The following is a 20556-nucleotide window of genomic DNA, read 5'->3' on the forward strand; positions in this document are numbered from 1 at the left end:
AAAAGAATTAAAGGATTAAAATATTACAAAAATTATTACTTTCTACATAAATATAAAAACCACTGCCTCCACTGCCTTCTTCATCTCGGGGGCTTTTTTCAGTTTATTCATGGCAATTTGTCTTTTTATAATGTTATTATCATTATTATTATTTATTCTTTGCATATTTTTATTTGTTTTATTAAAAACAAGTAACTGTCCGGTTTTGGACCATATGGGGCATAGCATGTGTATTTGGATATAACTCAGTTTTTTGACCACACTTCATTATTACTGTTGATTTATTAGTTTGCTGGAAATAAGAACTGAATTTAGAAATAGTTTTGAAACAGATCTTTGCACTTAACAAATGAAATTAATTATGTATAGGCTAATGGATGTTTTCAGTGGAATGTAAAACACCGTTTCCTTATCCATGAAAGAGAGAAAGAGAAATTAAAAGCCAAATGGAGGAGGCTCATTCTTTATCCTCTCACTGCAGATGCTCTGTTTAACTGTTTTCTCACTAGTGAAGCGTTCAGTTTTTCCCCTTACAAAGTCCGAATGTAAATAGCAAATGCGCCATGGCGCGACGCAACTGACTCTTGAAGGGAATGGAAGATGAGACTTTAATTGGTTTATTCTCAAAACACACCCATAACTCATTAAGAGAATAAGCACAACCCTGTTAGACCATGCGCCAAGGCGCAGCACGTATTGGGACAGGCTTTTAATGCTTTTGAGCCCTGCGCTTTAGACTCTGCGCCTAGATTGTTAAAATAGATCCCATTGGGTTCCACACAATGTCTTCATCTTGTCCAAATACAAATTGATTAAGTTAACTTAGTTGTTTTTACAAATTTAAGTCGATTGATCATAAAACAATTAAGTTGTCCAAAAAAACTCAAGAACTGTGTTGATTCAGCTCATTTTAAATAAGTAGTTTTTAATAAGTATTTTTTGAGTGTAGTTTACACAGAAAACAAAGCTGTTAGCCTGTCAACACACAAAATATCTTTTAGTAACTTTTTAAGTAAAGTAAGTTTTCCATTCGTTTCACAAATAATAAAACCGCCACAAAATGTACTCTCAGTTTAATCACTAAAACCTTAAAAATCGCCCAGCCCTCTTGTGTGTTCAGCTGCAGAAATGCTCATCTGTGTTTTACACTCTCTCTGGCTCCTCATTCTTTCTCCACTCTGAATGACCCCTGGTCATGCTTTTTCCGGCTCCCCCCTTCCCATCATCCCCCTCACTGCCCTACTTACCCACCCCCCTGCCACATGTAGCAAGCAGACAAGGAAGCTGAGGTGCCTCAGACATGGGACGATGATGGTACCCAGCCTGTGCACTCAGGCTGGGGCGATGATGGTACTCAGGCTACCTGGGATGATGATGGTAGCCAGCCTGTGCGTGCCCCGGCCGCATACCCCACCTGGGATGATGCTGATGATGATAAAGAAGATGATGGCTCTCAGCCTGTGCAGGCCAATGACAATGATCCTACCCAGGAGGCCCAGGGGTGGGACGATGATGGGGCTCAGGTACAAATGTCATAGAGCTAGCCGACCGGGGCTGAGCTGCTCTATACCGAGAGCATTCTCCTTTAGCCATCACTGGATGGGTGCAGGAATACGCTTAGCATGGCAATTGGGAGAATGCTGGTTGTGGCGCTAGTAGAAGTAGTTGTAGCCCTAGTAGAGGCTGAGTTTGATATGTTATAAGAATAGATGTGTAATTTGCATCTTTTTGTTCTCTCTTTTAATTCTTGGCTCTTGATTTTTCCACCTTTAATTCCTCAACCTGTCTTTGGCGTTTTCCTTCTTTATCTCCTGATCTTTCCTTTTTGCAGGCTGCAGAAACAACAGCGGTTACAGAAGAGGCAGCAGCAGCTGAACCTGTAAATGAGGTAAGGGAGAAGTTGATAAAATAAAGCACTTTGGAAGCAAAACATGATAATCAGAGGACAAACAAAAACAATTACAGCAACATATAAAGATTGAACTATTTTTAAAACCTCTAACCAAAAAATAAAATGTCCTCACCATTTACTTACGCTCAAGTGGTTCTAAGTTTTTTTTTTTGAATTTCTGTGTTCTGGTGATCACAAAGGAAGAAATTCGGTAGAATGTTGGGAAAAAACATTGACATACTGTAGCAGGAACAAAAAATATATAGAATATAGAAGTCAACATTCTTGAATTTATCTTCCTTTGTGTTCAACCAAAGAAAGAAACAAACAGGGCTGGAACAAGTGGAGGGAGTGAATAATGACAGGAATTTTATTTTTGGGTGAACTATCCCTTTAATATTTTTTCAACAAAAATCATATTATATCTGATCAACAACTTCTGATTAATTAGAGTAAATGGAAAATAAGTTTAGTATATTATCTTGTTTTTAACATAGTCATTAATAATATAATGAATAATTAAAATATTGAGATTGTTTTTTTTTTTTTTACTGGATGACACTGATAAAACTATGAAACTTACAGCGGGGAAAATAAGTATTGAACATGTCACCATTTTTCTCAGAAAACATACTTTTAAAGATGCTGCTGACTTGAAATTTTCACTGGATGTTGGTGACAACAAAAGAAATCCATATATGCAAACAAAACTAATCTAATCAATTTACAAATAAAGTTATGTGTAATAAAATGAAATGACACAGGGAAAACACATGAAGAAAGGGAGGTGTAGAAAGGCAGTGAACGCCCAGACAGCAGCTGAAATGTTTCAGTAGTTCTTCTGCTCTTCGTCATTGTAAATTAATATTAGCTGCTTCAGTCCAACATTTACATTAGCAGGAAGATGAAGATGAAACCAGGGTGGACATTTCAGCAAGACAATGATTGAAAACACAGCCGAGGAACACTCAGATGTTTTCAGAGAAAGAAAATCAAGCAGTAGAATAGCCCAGCCAATCACTTGACTTGAATCCAAAAGAAAATACAAATTGAAGATCAGATTTGATAGACGAGACCCACAGAACATCAAGATTTTTACACTCTGTTGAAGTCTGTGAAAATACTCACACCTGAACAATGCATGTGACTTCATTCTACATATGAGAGGCGTCTTTAAGCTGCCATCACCAAAGAAACCTTTTATATAAAGCAATAAATACACTTCAGTAGTTATGTACTTTCTCCTTGTGTCATTTTATTATTACACAGAACAAATTTTTCAACATTTTTTTTTTCGTTTTATTTTTGGTTTTTGCCAAAATCTGGTTCAGTGTCAACAGCTCCTTTAGAAATATTATTCCCAGGAAAAAAATAAACATTACGTGTTCAATACTTATTTTACCCGCTGTATGTTCAATGGTGAATTTTAAATAATCAGGTCAAATCATCTCCCTCTTGTGGACTGAAGCAGCAGCTGCAGACTCCCCCATTCATAGTTCATTCGGTTTTTCAATTATTTTTTGCAATCACCATTGGTTCCTTTTCTCTGTTCAACATAAAACGAGATATTTTTAAAAGTGCTTGTTGCTGGCACCCTTGGAAGGTCAAAGCAGGATTTCTCAGCATTTTTCAAAACATCTTCTTTTGTATTCTACAGAAAAAAGGAAACTCAAACAGGTTTGAACCAAGTTCAAATTTTGGGTGTACTATCTCTCTAAAATGATTAATTTAATGCATTCATATTCACAATACATTAATTAGTATAAATGTATGCTGTATGCTTCTATTGCTGAATTTACATTTATTGCTCAATCCAGACTGCGCAGGAGAGCGCCGAGAGCCCAGAGAGCGTAGAGATGCCAGAATCCTTCCTGTTTAAAGTAAGTGCAGCATTACATGTAATTTTAGCCAACGATGAGCAGAATTTTAAGCAGAAGCACTTTGTGGGTGACACTTTAAAATAACTACATACAAAGAATCATTTATTAAGCATTAGCAAATGGGCAATTATTATTTGTTAAGCATGAATTCTACATTAATAGATGTTAGTAAGCAGTTTATAAATACAGCTACAAATGTTGTATTCGTGACTTATAAGCACCTGTAGAGTGTGCTTAATGATTGTGTTTTCATATTTTGTTAATGATTCTTTTTCCATTACTAAATTAAGAAATGCATTATATACAGACCAGTTATTTTAGAATAGTTGGTGTTTTTTAAGATCATTCAGAATGTGTAAGTAAATGATTAATAAACTATTGAAATGAACATTTATATATCTGATTATTCAGGCATATAATAATAGATACTTTGTATGTTATTACAGGGTTTCTGCAGGTTTCATCAAGTCAAATTTAAGACTTTTTTAGACCATTATGAATAAAAATTTTGACTTATACAGGGCTAAACATTTGGATTTTTCGTAATAGCCCGGTTGGGCCAAAAAATCTAACCATTTCTTAACCACATATCTTAATGTGCCTAGCTGTGTACACTTTTTTTTCAACATGTTTCCTTTTTTTTAATGACAAGTATAGCATTTTCAAATGTATATGAAGAAAATTACAAAAATATATATTTGTTTGCTTTTTGTCCAAATTAATTGTGTATAACTCCTATTCAATCTAATGCGTTTCTGTTATAAAACCTTATCTTTCATGCTTATATATTATGTCCATTTTTCTTTACTTCTGCAAATAGTTTTTGTGTAAATGGGAGATCATGTAAAATAATATATTGCTGTTATTATCATGAATATTTATCATTATCATGTTTTGAGTTTTCTTTTCCTGATCAGGAAATTTAATTAAGAGAATTTGCTGTACAAATATCTAACGGATGTTGTGAATTGTATCTCTTTGCAATAAAACACTTAAATATTCAGTATCACTTTATTTTGATAGTCCAGTTGAGTATTAGTAGACTGTCTGCTTAATATCTGTTGATACTGCTATTGAACTGACTATAAGAAACTTATGAGCACAATAATAAACAGTAAGTGATAATAAACTTGCAAGTACAGTTGAAGTCAGAATTATTAGCCCCCTGTTTATTTTTTCCCCAATTTCTGTTTAGCGAAGAGAAGTTTTTTTTCAACACATTTCTAATCATAATAGTTTTAATAACTCATTTCTAATAACTGATTTATTTTATCTTTGTCATGATGACAGTAAATAATATTTGACTTGATATTTTTCAAGACACTTCTATACAGCTTAAAGTGACATTTAAAGACTTAACTAGGTTAATTAGGTTAACTAGGCAGGTTAGTGTAATTAGGCAAGTTATTGTATAACGATGGTTTGCTCTATAGACTATTGAAAAAATATATAGCTTAAAGGGGCTAATAATTTTGACCTCAAAATGGGTTTAAAAAAATTTTAAACGGCTTTTATTCTAACCGACATGAAACAAATAAGACTTTCTCCAGAAGAAAAAATAGTATCAGACATAGTGTGAAAATGTCCTTGCTCTGTTAAACATAATTTAAGAAATGTTTAAAAAAAAGGGGGAAAAAATGAAAAGGGGGGCTAATAATTCTGACTTCATCTGTACATGTCAATTTACACTAACCCCAACCCTAACTCCAACCCAACAGTCTATTTATAATCTAATGAGAATTAGTTGGCATATAGATGCAATTTAACTTAAATTCAACAAACAGACCATCAAAATAAAGTGTGACCAAATATTTATATATAAAAAAAACTTTACATGGATTGTTGGTGATTGGATGAGTGTCTTTTAAAATTAAGACCAGTTTAAAATTATTTATTTGAGACATACAAGACAATATTTATGGGAATTTAAAACGTTGAGGCCTAAAATTTAGTTTTTGAAATTTAAGACATTAGGACTTTAAGACCTCCGGGACACCCTGTAATAGATGCTTTATTAACTCAACTTCCAGTTTTGTGACCTAATCTAAAGTCAGGACTATTTATGCTTTGTAAATCCCTTATAAATGACAATTATGGCTCAGTTGATGAAATAAAGAAACAATATCAAATGAAAAATCTTTGCAATCTTATCTAAAATAAAAATACTGTACAGTTTAAACTTTGCTGAATAGCATTGAAATGTAGTATCATAATATATTGTTAAATTATTATATTGTTGTTGTTTTATCCAGTTCTATGTTATATTTTGACACGCCTGTTATTCAGCAATGTTTAAACTTGACCCTAATTAAATTTTTAATGAGATATTTATCATTTATTTGATTACCAAGCTTTTGATTGTAATTTACAAGGGATTTACAAAGCATAAATAGTCCTCACTTTAGATTAGACATTCTGGTAACACTTAAGAGTAGATCACAATTAATGGTATTAACAATTAACTAACACTACTAGCTTAATAAACGACTAATTAGTTGCTTATTGATAGTTAGTAAGGTGGAAGTTGGGTTAAGGTTTTGGGTAGGATTAGGGAAGCAGAATATGATCTTGCTGTATAACTACTAATGAACAGTTAATAACTTAATAGGTAATAAGCCAGTAGTTTACAGTGTGAGTTGTGACCTAAAGTGTCAGCGACATTCTTTTACTTTAGACATTCTTAAAACAAGACAATATCTTTTGCTTGTCTTGAAAATGCTTCTCGATGTAAGAGTTTATAGAGATTTTAACTAGAAACAAGACAAAAGAAAATCAAAGTAAGAAAAGCACTTTTTGCAGTGAGATTTAAGATGTGCATTTGTGCAAATACAGGTAAAAGCTATGCATGACTACAATGCCACTGACTCTGATGAGCTGGAGCTGAAGGCAGGAGACTTGGTGCTGGTAGTCAATTATGAAAATCCAGACGATCAGGTTAGCAGTCATTTATTTGACCAGTTCTTTTTTTAAGCCAAGAGATTGCTAACTCAGTTTGATTTCTAACGGAGTTTGTGTGTTTACAGGATGACGGATGGTTGATGGGAGTCAAAGAGTCCGACTGGATCCAGCTGAAAGATCTTGGGAAAAAAGGGGTGTTTCCTGAAAACTTCACCCAGAGGATGTGAGAGCCTGTGATCAGTGTGACACTGCGGTCGTTACCCCATCTATATAACTCCTTATCGCTTCCCTTGAAAACACAGACTAGAGAAAAAATAAACTGTACTACATCAACAAACGCACAACCACAGCAAATCTGCTGGTTATGTTTGTGGAAGTTGTTGACAGGTTAGTCTATTATTTTGACTCTCTCACTGAGACTCGTATTAGTTATGGTGCAAGTATGAGAAGATTCAATCAACCTTTGACAAAAATAAGTGGGATCCTATTAAAGGCATAATTCACTAAAAATTTATATTTTTAATTTACTCACTTGCAGGGCATTCCAGATGTACTTGTTTTCTTGCATATAAGTACATGGCTACTTGAGTTACTTCAGTCTTATTAAACAACGTATCATCACTAGCATTGGGTATCAAAGGGGTAGTTCACTCAAAAATGAAAAAATATCATTATTAATTACTCATGTATTTCCGTTTAAGATATTTTTGATGAAATCCAAGAGCTATTTTACACTGCAAGGACAATAAGCCCACAAACCTTGTCAAAATGCTCCATGTGTCTTCAGCAATGTTGAGTAAAGTTACTTTTAAACAACTCAGGCTCATTCTGAAAACGCACCGCTATATATATTTCTGCACAGCACCAAATATGTCCCTGGAGGTATGCTTTTTGCAGTTTTTGTTTTACCAAGTCCACCAGAGGGCGCTGTGTATGCTTTTTGAGATCTCAAATTTGTCTCGCTAGTGCCATTCGTGCCTGCTGTTCTCACGTAAATCCGCCAGAGGCCACTGTCGACTGAATGACTGACCCACCTTCCTCCTTCCCTAAACCCAACCGATAGTGTTTTCAAAAGCACCAACTGACCAGCGTCCACCCACTTCCCTGAATTCAACCGATAGTTTTGAAAAGTAATCCAGAAAAAGAAAAGCCCTCGCAGCAGTGTGATTTTTACCACATTTTCAGATTTCACCACATTCTCACACTGTTATTTACTTGTTTTATTTTTTGGATTCTGTTTTTGTCTTACCTGCTTTCTGGAACCGTTCTTCACCAGACTCCTCTCTGCGTCCTCTCTACATATACGGCGAGCTACTGGACAAACTGGTAACTGTGGGAAAGCTTTCCATGCGGAGGTAAACGTTCAGCTGGTAAGCGAGAAAAGGAACGGCGTCGTAATGCCCCATAGCATTCGTTTAAAGATGAAATGTAGCCATACATACCTCTGGCTACATAATTCCCGATCTCCAGAAATGTATATAGAGGAACGTTTTCAGAATGAGCCCATGGTGCTTTTAAAAGTAATATATTACAATCTTGAGTCACTTTTCTAAAAAAAGTAAATAATTGTGGAACGTATTTACTTTTTAAGGAAGGTAATGCGAAAGTATGTGTGATGTTATTTTTGCATATTTATTTTAGGCTTAAGATTGTGATATATATTGCTTTTAAAGTAACTTTACACAACACTGGTCTTCAGTGGTTCAACCGTAATTGAATGAAGTTTCAATCAAATTTGGCTTTTCTTATTCAACTGTTTTGACATGATATTTAGAGCACTGTGCATTGAATCCCTGTCATATTTTTAGCAGTATTTTGTTTTGTTGAGTAGATTCCTAAAATTATGGTTGAACTGTTTTGAGGATGTTCTTGGGTTCTTTCTGAGCTTTGACCCTCCAATGACAGCAAGGGTCCTGAAATGTTCAAAGAACTCTTGGATTATATCAAAAATATCTTAATTTGCGTTACGAAGGGGGATGAAAGTCATACAGTTATTGAACCACACAATGGTGAGAAAATGATGACAGGTTTTTGGGGTGAATTGTCTATTTAATTTTGTGCTGATAGACTTGCATTTTATGAATCACTAAAGAACCCAGTTCACTTACATCATGGGTGATCTACATGTAAGTAAATGAACAGTTTTCGTTTTTAGGTGAACTATTCCTTTAAACATTTGTTCAGCAGCATTTGGTTCTGGAAGTACTTTTCCCTTTTATTTATTTTTTCCATAGGGATTTTAAGAAAGTATTATGAGCCATGAAGCAGCTATGAAGATAATCACAACATTACAAACAGATTTGAAGAATGAAAATATTTGAAAGTCAGGCTGAAACACAAGAGAGCTTTTATGATGGAAATAATTTATTTGAATCTAATTGGTGAAACTTTCTGTACAGAATCATGGGTAATGTAGTTTCTCACCATGAATTATGTTGGTAAAACATGATCATTTTTAAAATAAGTTGAAATAATGCAAATAGCTCACTAAAATATACAATTAGCATATACCATTAATCAACATTCTAATGGCTCAATAGAGATCAGTTTTTGATCTCTCAAAAAATCTCTATGGAGAAAATGAATAGAGTTTTTACTTCTCTAACCTGACTATTGTGCTCTATAGAGGCAGATGTCCAAAGTCGTTGGTGTAATTTTTTTTAGGTGATCCACTCTTAACCATTGTCCCGTTTTGTGTAGAAATGTTTTAAAGTCATATGCCACACTATTTAAAGTCGCATCACTTAGAGATGAGCTCACACAACAGTAAGAAACAGCTCTATCATCTGATACTGAGCACTGTTTAAACTGCATGATTATAGTTCCGTCACTGTTGGAAATTGACAGTATTTCCTTTTAAATAGTGAACAATTGATACATAATCCTTCAGTATACAGTCCATTTTTCCCAGAAATTAAATTTGGCTTCCCAACACCACTCCTGCTTGGGAAAACCAGGAACTAACTAAAAATAAAACTGACTAATATAGTTAAAGGAGTATTAAAGGAGCTCATTAACAAACTAAAAAATATGCACTAGTTTCACAGACAGATAATGTTGACAATAATAAGGCTGACATATTTAACCCAGATTGTTGCTCAAGTTAGATGTTAACAAACCTATCTCCGATCTTTAGATTTACCGTATACACAATATTAATGACTTTTTTATTATTATTATTTTGATAATGCCATTTCTACAACTAACATGTGATTGCAGTTATACTTCACTGTGCAAACCCAGTCATGTACACATAATTTGTCATTAAGTCAAATAAAAGTCTGGGGTTACATTTAGTTAATAACACACTCTAAATGCATATGTAAGACTCCACAGTATATCTGCCTAGTCTAAAAACTGTGTTTCACAACCAAAAACATGAGAAGTGATATAGGAGATATTTATATAGTGAGACTGGAGCCCTTATTGAAATCTTATATATTTAAATATATGCAAATTATATATGCGACATAAAAGTTTTTATGTTATATTCATGCATAAATGTAATATATACTTCAAAATATCACAAAAATGGCCAATACAAATAATAAAGTAACAAACATCTGCACACAGTATATGTACAAATATATTTGTTCATAAATGGTAAAAAATGATAGGTTCCACACCAACAATTTGTGTTGGATCAACATGAAGGAATTAAGTTAACTTATTAGTTTTTTACAAATTTAAGTGGATTGAACATAAAAGATTTCAGTTCTCCCCTTAAAAACTCAAGAATTGTGTTTCAGGTCATTTAAAATAAGTAGTTTGCTGTTTGTTCAAACTACTTATTTTAAATGATCTGAAACACAATTCTTGAGTTTCTTTGGGGAGAACTGAAATCTTTTATGTTCAGTTTGCTTTCATTTTTGAGTGTATCAGATTTCAAAATTAGCATTTACTTTGATGAATTTGGAAATCTTACATGTAGTGGATTCAAGATGCACATTTTTACCACTGTGTGTGTGTTCCCTGGGATCAAACCCAGGATTGGTGCACAATGATCTACCAGTCGAGCCGTACACAAATCCTAAGCTGTTGTGTAGATGAAAGGATACAATACTTACAGCATGGGAACTATTTCAGTAAATGCTCCTGTTGTGACCCTGGATCACAAAAAAAAAACTTATGGTAATACCCAAAAATACTTTATGTGGGTCAAAATAATATATTTTTTTCTTTTATTCCATAAATAAAGATCACATGTAAAATGTACACTGAAAATATATTTTTGGTTAGTAATATACACTGCTAATAACTTCATTTGGACAACTATAAAGGTGACTTTTTCAATATTTGGATTTTTTTAACCCTCAGATTTTAGGTATTCAAAATAGTTGTATTTCTGCCAAATATTATCCTCTACTAACACATCTATTAAGCTTTAAGTTGATTCAGTTCTCAATTTAAAAAAAAAAAGACAAATTTTGTGGTCAAGGGTCACTAGTGGTCACATTTCAGTAAAGCAGTGGTTCTCAATTCCGGTCCTCGAGGTAATTCTGCATTCAGAAGTTAATGTCCAAACATACAGTATCTTGATATAAGCTAACATTGTTATTGTATATGAAATATAACACGGAAAACACAGTTTAAACATGTTCCAGTTGGCTAGATATTGATTAACAGTCATTCAAACAACTTTCCTCTCTACTTTACGGTTGATCCCATCATGTTTGTAGTTTAATTACATTTTTTACCCGAGCTTGTAGTTCTAAACAAATTCACATCCAACATGCAATGTATTGTGGCCAATATTATCAGTTAAAGCATGGATGCTTCTACACTTCGAGTTTTTACCGGAAATAGTAAACCATCCGGCCATACTCTTTTCAACATACTATGGTTTGGGACATACTAATTGTATTTTCAAATATTATTTAGGATGGTTAGTATGCGAATTGGGATGCATAACTTATCTTCCTTAACACACCTGATTCAGATCATCAGCTCGTTAACAGAGAGATCCATGAACTGTTTGTTGAGTGTCAAATAAGAGAGACATGTAAACTGTGCAGGTGGTGGGGCCCGAGGACCGGAATTGAGAACCACTGCAGTAAAGTGACAAACAACCTTTGGCTACAGTCATATATTGTGTACTGTAAGTTGGAGGACAGGCTGTAAATACTTCATGGGCATTGGTAAAACATTGGCACGTCTGCCACAAGCACGTTTGACTCTGATATCTGATTTGATGCAGTGTGTTGTGTACCTGGCATAGGAACAGTCTGTAAAATATGACCCAATTTACTTTGGTTCTATGAAGTTTCTTCGTTTTTGTTTTCACATGTTTATAATTCCATACTCCCTCTTTTTATTTGCTTAAAATGTACTTTTTATATTCAGTGAATGACAAATTACGTCCTTAACAGGTAATGCAATAAGCTATACACAGATTTGTTTATTAACTACATTCACAATAATGTCGGAGATGTTGTTGTTTTGTTGTTGTTATTTAAGAGTGGATATTAACACGGTGCAACCTACAAAAGTGACTCAAAATATGCATTATATGACTTCAGTCCTCTTACACTGTATTTATAGTTTTATTTTTGTACATCGTGAGACAAATGTGTGCCATGAACACTGGCTTATAACTGGGGTCTTTCTCAGTGTTGTGCTCCTCTGGTTTTTTGGATCAGAATTTACCATCAATCCCATAAAGCGCAGAGAGCAGAGCGAGCTTGATGTTATTGATTTTTAGATACTGTTTAGATACTATCTCAAGTTAGTGCAGCAGAGATAACGCACTGCAAAAAAAAGTTTCCTAATTAGAGTTTTAGTCTCGTTTCTAGTCCAAATATCAAAACAAATCTTTTTTTAGTCAAGCAAAAAATATTCTTTTGTTTTCAGAAATATGTAAAAATTTACTGGATTTTTTTCTTAAGGGGGTCTGTCATGCCCCTTTTTACAAGATGTAAAGTAAGCATCCACTTTGAATGTTATCACTCGATTGAATGGGCGTTATCAGTGGTTGTCAGCAGATTTAGGGGCCAGTAGGGGTTATCAGCTGATTTAGGACCAGTAGGGGCCTTCTGCGCCTACTGGTAGGCTCAGAAGGCTGTTATCATCCATCCACATGGTTAATCAGTAATACTAATATAAAAGACTCCAGATCCAGATCTGTTTTTACATTACTGTCACGTTTGGGTTCAGGGTTGGGGTAGATGTTAATAAAATACAATTAATGTTAACTTACAGTTGCAGCCGTATGTGATCTATAGCTGATTAACCATGTGGATCAATGATAACAGCCTTTTGAGCCTAGTAGTAGGTGCAGAAGGCCCCTACTGGCCCATATTTATCAGCTGATAACCACTGATAATGTTTATTCAATCGAGTGATAACATTCGAATCTCGAATCGGCTGAAATAAGTCTATGATATCTCTCGAGTGTGTGAGGTTTCAGCTCCAAATACTCCACAAATAGCTTTATTTTCTGCTTTGATCCAAATTGTGCCATTCTGGTGACTATCACTTTAAATTCAAATGAGATCGTGCTCCTTGCCCTCTTTTCAAAAGAAGGCGGAGCTACAAACACCTGTGCCTCAGCATGGCAGCATCTGTATGATCTGCTATCTGTAAAAACCTGAAAAAACTTGTCTCAGAAGGCAGTCTTTGGAGAATACAGTCTACATTTGTGCATCCTAAGGATGCTTTCACACCTAGACTTTTGTTTCAGAACCTGGCTCGTTTGCCTCATTACCGCGGTTCATTTGGCATATGTGAATCCAGCAATTGCGCTCGGATCCATGCCAAAACAATCCATCCAAGATCGCCTGAATGAGGTGGTCTCCGCTCGATTGAAACGAACTCTGGAGCGGATCGATTGTAGTGAGAAAACAACACGATTCAAAGAACAAATGAACCAGGATATATTACAATTTATTATTTTGTAATAGCCATATATACATGAAGCTATAAGAGCTATATGAAGAGAGAATGAAGAGTAGGGCGGGATGTCATCATTCCTTCCGGTAAATGTGCGTTTTATGTCAAATACAAAAGTGAAAACATGCTGAACTATAAACGAGAGCTGTTTATCCGTTAGCACAATTGACCGAACTGCTGTCTTGGTTTGTCTGTTATTTTTCTCTAAAATGATTATAAACCCTATAATGCATAATTCTAGCCAAAAGCTATGTATGAGAAAGTCTTACCTCTGATTTATATTTGGTGATGATGTCTGTGGGTGTCACCATTCAAAATTAAAGTTTCGCTTATAATGTCTTGTTCATCGTCATGACTTAAAATAAGGATGCATGACAGCTGAGCAGTAGAGTTTAGAAAGTGCAACACTGTAACGATTTTAATCCCTGTTTCGGAACAAAACCTTCGATCTACAGGTGTGAAAGCATCCTTAAACTCCTTAGTCGCTGACATTATCTTTGACAGGTACGGTTTGAAAACACTAATGGAGGACAGCTGCTTTTCACTCAGGGCTGTTTATGCAAATGAGGAAGAAATTGTCCCTAACGGGCGGGACTTTTCCCCTCTGATGACATCTACAAAGGGAGAATGTCGATCAAAGTGTTTCTACAGACTGTTTTTATCAAGTATGATTATTTAAAAAAAATTATTAATAAATGTTTACCATTAGTTTACCAGCTAAATTCACACACTGTTGCCACACAACTGTGTTTAACGCCTTTATAAAAATGATTTTCGCATAATAGGTCCCCTTTAAAACAAGCAAAATAAATAGTTTTTAGTCCGAAACAAGGATATTTCATGTGCCCCACTGGCTGATTATTTAGCTTGTTTTAAGGAAAAAACCCACTGAATCTTGATTTATTATTTCTGAAAATAAAACGACATTGTTTACTTGTCTAGAAAACGCTTCTTGATTTAAGAATGGTTTCGATATTTGGACTAGAAACTAGACAAAAACTCTGTAAGTATGTAGAGTATTTTTGCAGTGTGATTGTCCAGTCATCTGTTGTGCTGAATGAGGACTTTTATTTATTTATTTTTTAATTAGCTTGCCTAATCCTTCTCTGTCTCCTAAAATTGTGACCCACGTTCGAGAGGGAGTATTTGCCACGCTTCACCAGTTTCGAAGCAAGTGTGTGTATGTGTGAGTGTGTTCGAGTGATTTTGTATCCTATACCAAGAGATCAGTGTGACCTGTATAGAGAGACTGATTACCGAGTTATTTAAGCTGCCAATGCATCTTTAATGACCTCTCGCTCAAGCTCTTAATTCAATCGAAAGTCCTCAGAGTGGATGAACAAACACTTCCTTCTCCTGTATTTTGAGCGCGTTTACGATATTTGCTAGCATTGTTGTTGTCGTTGCATTTGTAGCCATTGTGAACATTGTGTAGTTTTTGTTGCGTTTCGTCACTGAAGATGCAGATTCTCTGAGCATATCTATATCTGTAAGTAGTGTGAATGTGAAAACAAGGCATGCTTACGTCTATGAGCAGTGTGTGTGTGTAGTGACTTGATGTTTTTCTTGCTGGAGTGGCTTTGGGGGAACCAGAGCTTCTTTACGCCACTATAAGCCATGAGTGTATCAATTCTACAGTCCTGTATCCCTGCTGACTCACCAATGATAATAAACATGGATTATTCCTCAGATATTTCATCTCCTGACTCCACATATTCTCCAATTTCAAATGTGTACACTGCAAAAACAAAATTGAACTTTTTTTTTGGTCACACTTTATTTTAATGTACATTTCACTCTATTAACAAACTATTAACTAAGACTTTTAGCTTAATAAACTTCTAATTAGTTTAAATGTAATAATTATTAAGGTAGTTGTTAGTTTAGGTATTGGGTAAGATTTGGGATGTAAACTAAGATCATGCTTTATAAGTGCTAAATGCTAACTGGTTAGCATAATATCTTTGAAACACAGCCCCTCCCCAGCCATTCAAAGCCATGCCTCCTGATTTCATACAAACGCGAACATTAAAGATGATAGAGACCCACTAAATCATGTCACCAGTTAGTAAACTTTATATTACTGTATAATGCTTCAATTCCGAATTGACCCTTCGCTAAACCACACCCGAAAACCGCCACACACCAATCGTGGCTTAGCAACCGTAGCTACGGGCAGGAGGTCTGTCAAGCTTTCGAGCGAGGTAAACAAGCCGAAGTGTTGTGCATATGGATTGTGCAAATCTGATATCCGGTATCCTAAAAGTTTGGAAGGTGTGGTGGAATTTTTTTCCTTTTCCGAAACCTAAAACCCAAGTGAAGAAATGCCAGCGTGGATCAAGCTCTGTGAGGTTTTGTTTTCAATATTCTTGATGCATTCAGTGATAGACAGCAATAACTCACACACTTCTTACCCTAAACAGATGTAAACTGTGTTTATTACAAAAATACAAAGCAGGTTATGTTTCCCAGCTGTCTTTTTCTTTTTTTCCGCTTGATATTATGAGCACTGCTCCTTTTAAGCCCTCGCAATAGCTGTAAGAGCGAGCACAATCCAGTCATATTTCCATCTGTTTCGATTATTTGGATTACATATCAACAGAACAAAACAGAGATATGATCACAAACTGAGCACTTGTGATCAATATACTTCACCCGCAGCTGTTTATCAGTCATTTATAACCCTCATGTCCATGTCAGAGCTACAGTTCACTGATGTTTTCATCTGTTGCTTAGAGATTTAGTCATTATGCCAGGTTAGTGTCTGCTTTTATATTTGGTGTCGGAATAATATTTGCTGGTAGGGAAAATCTATTTGTTCACTTCTGCTATTTATATATACTTTGATTTGCATTTCAATTAATTTGTTTTCTCCACTTAACAGCAAATCAGAATAGAAACGGTATATAAAAAGCACACACATACTGACAGTTATAGCTACTGTACATTGTTATGGGTCAGTGATACTAATATCTGGCACAAATCCATCAATTTCCCCTTTCTGTCTGTTCTTTCTATGAATAAATTATATAAATGCACTGTCCATGCGTGTATTTTCTCGATTATTAGTAACGCTATATTTCATTACACAACATTTAGTCTATCAGGCTTTTTGGCAAAAAAAAGAGAAATCACTGTTTAATTAGTTATTATTAGATTATTTTTAAATTTCACCTCTCCTGCTTTGCATGAACTAAGCTGTTGAATGGTCAGCAAATGAGGCGGCTAGGCTAACCTAGCTTAAATTTTGATTAAATTGTTTTCTAATCGGTTACCTATTAGTCATGAGTATACACCTGCAATGCATACTGCAGTCCTTTTTTGTCTGGCTTTCTCAGATATCTCACCTGTTCACCAAAAATGACTAATTATATCCCTGGGGATGTCTGACACCAGCCAGCACAATCTCACGGCAATTCGTAACTTTTTGATTTAGTGGCTAATTCGTATGAATTGGTACGATCTAATTCGTACAATTTAGTACGATTTGCTCATCCCCCAATGACGGTTGGGTTTATGGGTGGGGTTAGGTGCCACGCCTCCTTTTTAAAATCGTATAATTTCGTACGACTGAACTCATGCGAATTTGTACGAATTAGCCACTAAACTGACAAAACGTAAAATACTTACGTTTTCTCGTGAGATCAGGCTGCACTAGCGCATATTGTAATAGATGTGCCAGGCATAAAAGCTTGACAGACGTAACAAAAGTAACTAAGGAGGACTAAACAGTGTAAATAAAACTGTATTATATCTTTTCAGTTTTGTAATAAGCAAAACCTGTCATAATGTGCAATATTTCATGCATGCAAGGACCACTGGTCTCACTCTCTCATGTGCTTTGTCAAGTCAAGTGACTAGTGTATGCTTAGCGATTGTCCCGTGGCATGCAGGAATTACCATACTAAGTCATACTTGCATGCTATTTCAGACCGAATATTCAAAGTAGCATGTTAAACAATATAGGGAGCGCATCACAGGTTGTGATTGTTCAAAAATAAACCAATGTGATGTGAATATAAAACAAATTTCACCTCAGTAAAGCAGGCTACGCAGAATAGCGCTGTTTACTTATGTTTTTTTGTTAAACTTAATAAAAATCGACATTAATGATGTTGGAAAATATCCCTTATGAAACTGAAAATAGTCACATCAGTCTTTTGCCAGAAGATTTCAGTGGCTGAACAACACTTCTCTGCATTTAACCCATTCATAACAACACAATCTACATAAGCTTTGCGTGCCTAAAATAGTTTTGAACCATAACATTACCTGCCTAAAAGAAATACTTCAGCCATGATTCTGTGTGAACTGCTTCACAGTTGTGCAAATCTCCATTTGTTGAGTGACAGTTTGGGCTACTTATCAGAATTATGGGAACTATTGGCCCGACAATATTTTATTGGATGAACATTTTTTAGTCTTATGCCTTACCCAGAATATAAAAATACATTAAATACATTTAGATTGTTTGCTTTAATCATTACTATTGGAATGTGAAGAGACTTTCAACCAACACAACAAAAATGTTTCTGAAGACAATCACCTACGGCACCTTTAATATCTTGGTAATATGCCAGTAGTAAATGGTGTGAATTGTTACTTAAACTAAAGTGTTATCAATTTTTTTTTTCATTGCAGTTTTGATTGGTCATGTTGAGCTCACATTCTTGAGATTGCAGATTTATCATTGTGAAAGAGAATACATATTTGAGTACACTTTTTTCCTATTGTTGACAAAGCATACAGGCTGAAAAACAATATAATTGAATATATCAATTCAACTATACCAATACCAACACCCCCCTCCCCTGCGGTCCCTTTAATGTGGGGTATCCAATGAATAGAAGTTAACATAAAAACAAAGTAAAGTATCAAGTATACAAAATAAGGCAATCATATAATATTATGATATTTGATTTCACTTTAAATATATTACAGAAATAAGATGCAATAAGAATACACTTACAAAAGTAGTGATTTTTAACAGATTTTTTAAAACATATTTTTAAATGCAATAGATTTTAACAATTATAGTTTTAATCACCTTAAAGACTTAATAACTAGGATAATTAAGTTAACTAGGCAAGTTAGGATAATTAGGCAAGCCAATTTATTTAAATAGGCTAATAATATTGATCTTACGATGTAATATTTTAAAATTTTGCTGTTTTTATTCCAGCCAAACCAAAAGAAATAAGACTTTCTCTAGCAAAAAAAGAAAATATTATGGGGGAAAAAAATGTAATTGCCCGTTTAAACATCACTAACTATTCGGCTTTTTCACTATTTGACTATTTGTCACTTAATTGCAATTAAATACATGTAAAATGTGGTTTATGACCCACTTACCAACTGTAAAAAAATGCTGGGTTCCACACAATCGACTGGTGTTGGGACAACATGAAGTTAATTAACTTAGTTTAATAATTTGTACAAACTGAAGTCGATTGAACTTAGAAAAATTAAGTTGGCACAAAAAAACTCAAGAATTGTTTTTTCGAAGCAGCAACCTCCCGCTCTCTCTCATGAAGCAACTACGGAAGTAACTGAAACTGCAATTCATCGAAATTCCGCTAGTCCTGGCTCCATTATAGAGCACATTTCTGTTAGCCCACTGTTAAAATAGCCAACTTTACAGCCGAAAAAAAAGGTTTACAGCCTAGTACAAAGAACGATTTTGTTTCACATAGCTAATATTACCCTTCATGCCAACTGTGAGGAGGTGATTTTTTTTATAACTGATCCGTTTCCTTTATATTAAGTTACATTAAGTCTGCATAATTAAGGGCGTGGCCACTTGAGTGACAGCTAGGTCTCGCTGGTCTCCGTCACTTCACCTCAGCTGATTCCGGCTGATTAGCTGCTGAACTCGGCATATACATTCTATTTTTGTTTTGTTTTATGTGGCTTTACACAGTCAGTTGCTTTTTTGGAATTATTTCCTACAATTATCAGATAATATGGCATGCTGTGTGCACTGAATTGTGGTCACAAACCATTCACGTGGCCTCCATTTCCCAGGTGAGTGAAATTATATTCCTACTGACCGTATCAATAAATGTATTTGTTTTATTTAAAATAGTTTATCATTTATATTTTTCTTTAGAACTTGAATGCACTCCAGAATCTAACAGATTGATTAGCTGTAGGCTCTACAACAGTCATCTGAAATGTTTTCATACAGTATTATGCCTGGATTTCATAAATAGCCTTGTATATCGATTTTTTGCTCTTTAACAATTTCACAGTAGAAATAAGTCAAACTCAATACAAAAAACTGTTAATGTGGGAGATGATTTAGCAAATGTCTGTTTGTGTATGTAAAAGTTTGCCAATAAAATAAAGAGGTTAACAATATATTCAAGACTTTTGTTGGATTTGTTTTCATAATAAAAAATTATATCTTTTAATGTAAAATAATAACTAAGTTTTGTCTTTTTAAAAATATATTTGGCTAGATCCTTCCAGAAAATGTTTACCACGTTGCATTCAAAAGTTAAATGACAATGGCTCTCTTTATCCACAGAATCCTTTTGTGTTTTTCAGAAACTTATGGGTGACATCACAGAGACTACTGTACATCCATATCTTTTACAGTCTATGGTTGTTTCAGCTCATTTAAAATAAGTAGTTTGAACAAACAGCAAATGGCATTTTTTGGAGTGCATAATTTATATTTAATCATGTTTATAATAATAATTTTTTCATAGGATATAATTTTTTTTGTTATACGTTTTAATTATTAAATCAATTTCATTGTTATTTTTTTCTTTTTGAATTTGTCATTTTCTAGTAGGATTTTATTTCTGTAAAGTTTGTATGTATTCTGTTTACTTTTACTTTAGCAATGTTAAAAATTAACTTTGTTTTTGAAGTTTACACTTTTTATGTTAAAGGTTTACTTGTAGTAAGACAGTCAACATCAAAACAAGTGCTTTATTAAAAAAAATAAACATGATTTAAAATGTACTTTTATTTTTGACTATTACAAAAGTC

The 20556-nt window shown here is 34.4% G+C and overlaps 1 protein-coding gene across 5 annotated transcripts in view; it reads left to right on the plus strand.

Annotated features, from left to right (window-relative positions):
• LOC130235309 (myc box-dependent-interacting protein 1) overlaps positions 1-10358 on the plus strand; it is a 31689-nt gene extending 21331 nt beyond the window's left edge. For 3 of the 5 annotated variants that reach the window (XM_056465860.1, XM_056465861.1, XM_056465862.1), the window contains 5 exons: positions 1269-1523; positions 1832-1888; positions 3709-3771; positions 6604-6705; positions 6795-10358. In XM_056465860.1, coding sequence (XP_056321835.1) covers positions 1269-1523; positions 1832-1888; positions 3709-3771; positions 6604-6705; positions 6795-6896 — 579 coding nt within the window. In that variant the 3' untranslated portion in view covers positions 6897-10358. The remainder of the gene's footprint in view (positions 1-1268; positions 1524-1831; positions 1889-3708; positions 3772-6603; positions 6706-6794) is intronic. The other 2 variants (XM_056465863.1, XM_056465864.1) reach the window with 1 other exon arrangement.
• Positions 10359-20556: the final 10198 nt, after the last annotated feature.

The sequence above is a fragment of the Danio aesculapii genome, chromosome 9, assembly GCF_903798145.1.
Source record: "Danio aesculapii chromosome 9, fDanAes4.1, whole genome shotgun sequence".
NCBI classification, from domain to species: domain Eukaryota; kingdom Metazoa; phylum Chordata; class Actinopteri; order Cypriniformes; family Danionidae; genus Danio; species Danio aesculapii.